This window comes from Phaseolus vulgaris, chromosome 3, assembly GCF_000499845.2.
Source record: "Phaseolus vulgaris cultivar G19833 chromosome 3, P. vulgaris v2.0, whole genome shotgun sequence".
Lineage (NCBI taxonomy): Eukaryota > Viridiplantae > Streptophyta > Magnoliopsida > Fabales > Fabaceae > Phaseolus > Phaseolus vulgaris.
The window spans coordinates 5,934,633-5,940,632 of NC_023757.2; the positions used below are offsets into that span (position 1 = coordinate 5,934,633).

The 6,000-nt window shown below is 26.4% G+C and overlaps 1 protein-coding gene across 1 annotated transcript; it reads left to right on the forward strand.

The window, feature by feature from the left end:
• The first annotated feature begins 1,224 nt into the window (after positions 1–1,224).
• LOC137839009 (transcription factor bHLH95-like) lies at positions 1,225–5,237 on the forward strand. The gene is made up of 3 exons (XM_068648140.1): positions 1,225–1,557; positions 3,694–4,056; positions 5,089–5,237. The coding sequence occupies exons 1-3, from the start codon at positions 1,225–1,227 to the stop codon at positions 5,167–5,169; spliced, it is 777 nt and encodes a 258-aa protein (XP_068504241.1). The 3' UTR covers positions 5,170–5,237.
• The last annotated feature ends 763 nt before the right edge of the window (positions 5,238–6,000 follow it).

Consider the following 6,000-nt stretch of genomic DNA (forward strand, 5'->3'; position numbering starts at 1 on the left):
GTTAGGGATTAAATTTGAGTTGTTGGTAATAATCGACCTTCGTTTTGAATGATTGTTGAACTTTATCACTAATGTCGAGTAAAAGTCCAACTGCAAAAGACTTTCCGATGCTAAAGTCAGTAAGAGAATAATACTCTTAAGTAGTAAACAAGTATTAAGTATCAAGTGAGTGAACATGATTCTACCTTACTAATGTCTGGCTTGATTTGTGTTGCGTTTATTATTGTGAAAAAATCAGGTTTAAGATTACTCATCTTTTTCGTGAAGAAAGTGATATGCTGATAATTTGGCTAATTTAAGATTTATTAATAGAGAATCATTTCATTGGTATAATAGTCTTCCATCTAGTTTATTTTTAGAATTCTTTATCAATAGATATAGTCTACCTATGTATCATTTTTGTTAACATATGAGTTTTGGTTTAGCCCTTCATATTTTTGTATTTTTTTAATAATACTTTTTTTTATGTGATGACAAATTATTATTATTACTTGAAGTGTTAGCATAGTTAAAATGTCAAGTTGTATAATAATGGTGTTTAACATAAAATCTTTTTATAAAAAAAAATATGAAGTGAGTGAGAAATACCTCCTAAATTTATATTTATAGAGATAAGAGTTGAATACGTGTTTAAATAATTGCTTTAATCTTATGCCAAATTTCACATACACATCCCAAAATTCATCATGATTACTTTAGAATAACTACCAAACAAATACCAATGATTCAAGATTAGTCTAGATAATTAATATCCATATTATCTAATGGACATTAACTACACGGATTCACGGGCAGGATAATACAGTCATATAATGTATTAAATGTGCTAAATATTTTAATATATTTATAGTATAAAAAATTAACTGGTTTTAAAGAAAAACTATATTTTTCAAGAATGAAATAAATTAAACAAAATCCTTCCTAAGAAGCAAGTGGGTCACCATGTGGTGGATATCAGAATAGATTGAGATACACAACATTAAACTATATATTTAATGTATTTATTAGAATTCAACGTAACGCCATGTTCTTACGAAGGTATTTTGGGTTGTTCTTACTTACTTTTACATTTATATTTTCTCTTTGCACCTTCCTAAACTTTGTCACCTTATTATAAATTAACCATTCTCCAATCTTTCTCCCTAACCTCAAACTCCACTCTCTTAGCCTCTCCTTTTCTTCTCTCTCCACACCTTCAAGGCACAAAATCAATGTTTACTTGATATGGATTTTTTATTGGAAAATCTTTCAGGGAGTTCTTCTAGTTCTAATCGTTCGAGTGAAATTACAAAAAACGAAACGTTATCAAATCAACAACAAGGTGAAACTCTTGTGAATAAGACGTCGAATCAACAACAAGGTGAAATTCTTATGAATAAGACGCCACATCAAGATATTTTTGAGGAAAATGAGAAGAAAATTGTTATTAGTGAGGAAGGGTCATACGATCTAGAAATTAACGATGAAGTGCATCCATCGATCGAAAGAGGTCGACGGAAGAAAATGAAAGATATGTTTGACGATCTTAGTGGTTTACTTCCACAACTTCCTTCAAAGGTATGTATTTCATTATTTAAGGTTTTACGGATATTTAATAATTTTAATATTTTTTAACATAATTTTTAAATTATGTCACTCTATATTCCTCTTTATTTATGATTTGTTTTTAGAGACAAAAAAATTTCCCCCTCTATTATATTTCTTGCACAAATGATCTCATTACATTCTTACATAATCAATATTTACGTCAAAAGTATTAAACTGTTTAATAACCTTTTTATCACCAAAAATAGTTAAATAAAATGGAGTATTTGTGGTGTTTCAATCCATATACAAAACTAAATTTGGGGTGAAGATTAACAAGTTGATCCAGAACAACCATCAAAGCATGAGAACAAGTATGTAATACTTAAAAACTCAAAACATATAACCTGAAACAAATTCCCTTCATAAGTTTTCCGAATTACTAAAATATTTAATACATATTATTCATTTCCTACTAAAAGAGTTTATTTACAAGTTTTCAAAAGGTTAACTTTTTTCTACTTTCCTGGGGAAAATTGACTTCAATTTTTGTGTATATAAGGTGTGACATCCCTCAAATGTCATATTTAATTGAATTCATTTTTTTTTAAGTAAAAGTTTTCATGTTAGGCATCACTATGCAACAATTGAATTCATTCTTTATCGATAGAAAATAATGTCTTTATACTTTTTTGTAATGGAGTCTTATAAGTCAAAACATTAGAAATTATGAATTTAACCTTCAAAGTATTTAACGTACTATTGTGTCCCAATAATTATGCCGTATCTTGTATGATCTTTTTGTATTTATGTGTTCTTAAAATTAACCTTATAAATACAAAATTTCTATTAACCAAGTAGAAACATCTTCCAAATACCAATACAATATTGAATCATAGTATTTATGACCCTACAATCACAAAAAGAATATGCAATCCTCACATGTTATATATGCATTTCAATCTTCTATCTGTACCCTTTCTTTTATTGATTTCTAGGAATAATTTTTTTAAAAGTAATTTAAAGGAATCTTAGCAAAGTATGATGAGGGTTAAATTATGATCATAACAAATAATTTGACCAAATCTCCAAAATATATAGAAATTTTTATTGACTTAATGTATTTGAATTCTCTCAATTTAGGCCGGTTATTTTTTTTTTACAAATAATATGATTGGAAATGACTCAATTTAAGCCATTGAATATAAGATATAACACATTCTTCTAGCTGTTATTTACTAAATGTATTAATTCATGTTTGAAAACAACCATATTCCAGATTGATCTTATATATTAATTTTTTCTGGAAACAAATTTGTATTGTTGTTTGTTATTACTATTGTTACTTCAATTAAATGAGTAATTATCAGAAAAAATTAATAAAACAAGAAAGAGAGACTTGACATTAATGAGAAGAGAAAGAATTTAAAACCAAGTTTGATTGCATATGCTTGTACCAATTTGGTACCATTATTATTATTAATTATTATTATTATTATACCTATTTAATGATGAGAAAATAGATGATAAAAGTCAAACAGTTTTTTTAGCCTCTCTTTCTCTTTGCATCTTGGTGATTAATGTTCATCCGGATTGAAAAGAAAAGAAAGATCATGTTTATATTTGGGAGTTTGTGGGTATTAGAGGGAGAAGAAAAGCACAGAAAGTGAAAAAGCTTTCTCCATTGGATTGAGAAGATTTGATGAGAAAGTATTTGGTTTTACCATATTACCTATCACCTACTACCTATAATTCCCAAATAATCAATCAAAATAATTTTTTTATCAATTTTTAAATGTAAGTGCAAATGTGTAAAATTACATTTTTATCAATTAAAAAAATATAATTTTAATCACACCCATCACATCATTCGCAAACTTTTATAAACTTTTCTTACACTTTCCACTCTATTTACCTTAATTCAAACACCTTAATTTTCTTTACACTTCCTCTTCAAATCATTTCAAATTCACTCTTTCGTTTTCACTCCCTAATCCAAACAAAGCTTTAGAAAGATAACTCTAAAGTGATGATTTTAAATATATTAAAATAAAGAGTCATTATTGTGAGTAGAAGTGTGTACCAAAATTAGTGAGTAGAGGACAAGTAAGAAAGTTAGGGTTAGAATGTTATTCTAAGATGGTTTGAGACATGGTAGTTGTTTCTTAGGTGGATAAAGCAAGCATTGTGAATGAAGCAGTGAACTACATAAAAGTTCTGGAGGAAACCCTGGAAAAGCTAGAGAGAAAGAAGCAAGAAAGGGCAGAAGGTGGTCTGAAACAAATCATGGGAACAACTTCTGGTGCAGTTTCTGTCTCTGGGAAGCAGAAAGTAGCTTTTGATAAAACTTGGGCTGCTTCAAACATGGTGCTCAACATTCAAGGAAATGAAGCTCAATTCTCCATTTGCTCAGTCCATAAGCCAGGACTCATGACCAACATTGCTTCTGTGCTGGAGAAGCACAACATAGAGCTCATTTCTGCCACCATTTCAGCCAATGGAAATGGAAGTACATGCATGATTCAAGTCCATGTAAGTTTCAAAAACTCCATTCCCACCATACATCTTTCTTTGCATGTTTAAGGAATATTCTTTTGTTATGTATCTAATTTAGTCATTATAAGAATTAATTATTTTTTTTATCTCTCATCTCATCTATTTTTTTGTTGCACAGTGATGCCTAACAATTAAAACTTTTATTTTAAAAAAATTAGATATCATTTTATAGACTAAACAAATTATTAGTTTCTAAATTAATTTTTATTATTGATAAATAATTTATAAATTTGTATCTAATTAGTTACCAAGATTTTAACTACCAATTATTTAGATTTTAAATTTGATAGCAAAAATTTTGGTAGTTAATTAGATACCAATTTAGAAATTATTTATCAATAATGGAAACAAATTTAGAAACCAATAATTTTTTAAGTTTTTAAAATGGTCTCATTATAGCAACTAATTTTTTTTTATCTAACATTAGTTTTTATTTAATGATTTTCTTGTAATGTTTTTTATTTAAAAATATATAAAGACTAATTTATTTATTTTAAAAAAGTCACTTTTTAATTAAATTAGTAGATTTAATTTGTTTATGTGGTTCTCTAACTGCCTATTTTAAAATTAGCAGTTTTCTATTTTTTAGATGTTCAACAAGTTTCCATCTTTGAATTGATTTAAGCACACCAAGTATTCCCCAAATACAAAGAAAAAGAAAGAAAGCAACTATAGGAGAATAAAAAACTTATTTAGATTAATATTCTAATTGATCTATCTTTTTTTTTTCTCACAAATGTCACCTTAAAGGTGTGATCTAATAGTAAACTACCAATCCATAAATTTAGAGAGAATACAAAGAGTTTATAATTTTAGAATGATATAGAGTTTGATAATTTTATAACTCACAAGTTAAAATAAAATTTTAAAAATATATATTTAAGAAAGCTTTTATTAATTTATGAAAAAATATGTTTATTTTTTATGTGTTTAAAAATTCTTTATAAATTTTTTACAAACATCTTTTTAGTTAAATTTGTTAACTTAATTGAATTGTTTATGTTATAGGGAAAACAAGGTTGGGATGAAAATTCAGCAGAGGAAACTTACAGGAAAGCTGCTGAAGAGATTATGCCATTGATCGCTTAAAATTATGGATGATAAAAACTCATACTTCATATCATCTTACAAACCTTTTATGCCTAAACTTCATGGTTCCCAAGGCAAATAAATATATGTTTCATATGTTTGGTTTTCTTTTAGTGCACTTTTATGTGTGTGGTTTAAGCATGTGCAAACTCAACCTTTGTTAAACTCATCAAAATTATATCAAATAGTTTACTTTTATTTTTATTTTATTTTAAATCAGTTTATTTGATTTTAAGTATTATTAACATTTTAAATGGTTAAATATGTTTTTCTTCTTTATATTTCCACTGGTTTTCATCCTCAATCTAAACTTTAAACATCTGATGTACTTGTATAAAACTATTGAAATAAGTCATTGTCAATTCTTTTATGTGACAAACGAAATTTCTATATGAGATATGACATTAAAATATTTCATGCTGATCATTACTGATGCAAATATTGATTCATTACGTAAAAATATACTTCAATATTTCATAAAGCATACTATTTATTAGACTATAAATAAAAATAAAAATAAAATTCAGGTTGCACACTACAAGAAAATCATGAAATAAAAATCAGTTTTATAGAAAAAAATAATTAGTTGCTATATTGATTAAATTAGAAATCATTTTAGAAATTAAAAATGTTTTGGTTTCTAAATTAGTTTCTATTATTGTTAAATAGTTTTTAAATTGGTATTTAATTAGCTACCAAGGTTTTAACTGCCAATTATTTAGATTCTAAATTTGGTAGCAAAAACTTTGGTTACTAATTAGATACCAATTTAAAAATAATAGAAACCAAAAAAATGTTAGTTTCTAAAATGATCTCTAATTTAGTCACTAT

What these genes read in the sequence shown, in the direction of transcription:
- LOC137839009 (XM_068648140.1), top strand. Translation starts at nt 1,225, where the DNA reads ATGGATTTTTTATTGGAAAATCTTTCAGGGAGTTCTTCTAGTTCTAAT. An exon ending in TTCCACAACTTCCTTCAAAG is followed by an intron (nt 1,558 to 3,693) that starts GTATGTATTTCA and finishes GTTGTTTCTTAG; the next exon opens with GTGGATAAAGCAAGCATTGT. An exon ending in CATGCATGATTCAAGTCCAT is followed by an intron (nt 4,057 to 5,088) that starts GTAAGTTTCAAA and finishes TTTATGTTATAG; the next exon opens with GGAAAACAAGGTTGGGATGA.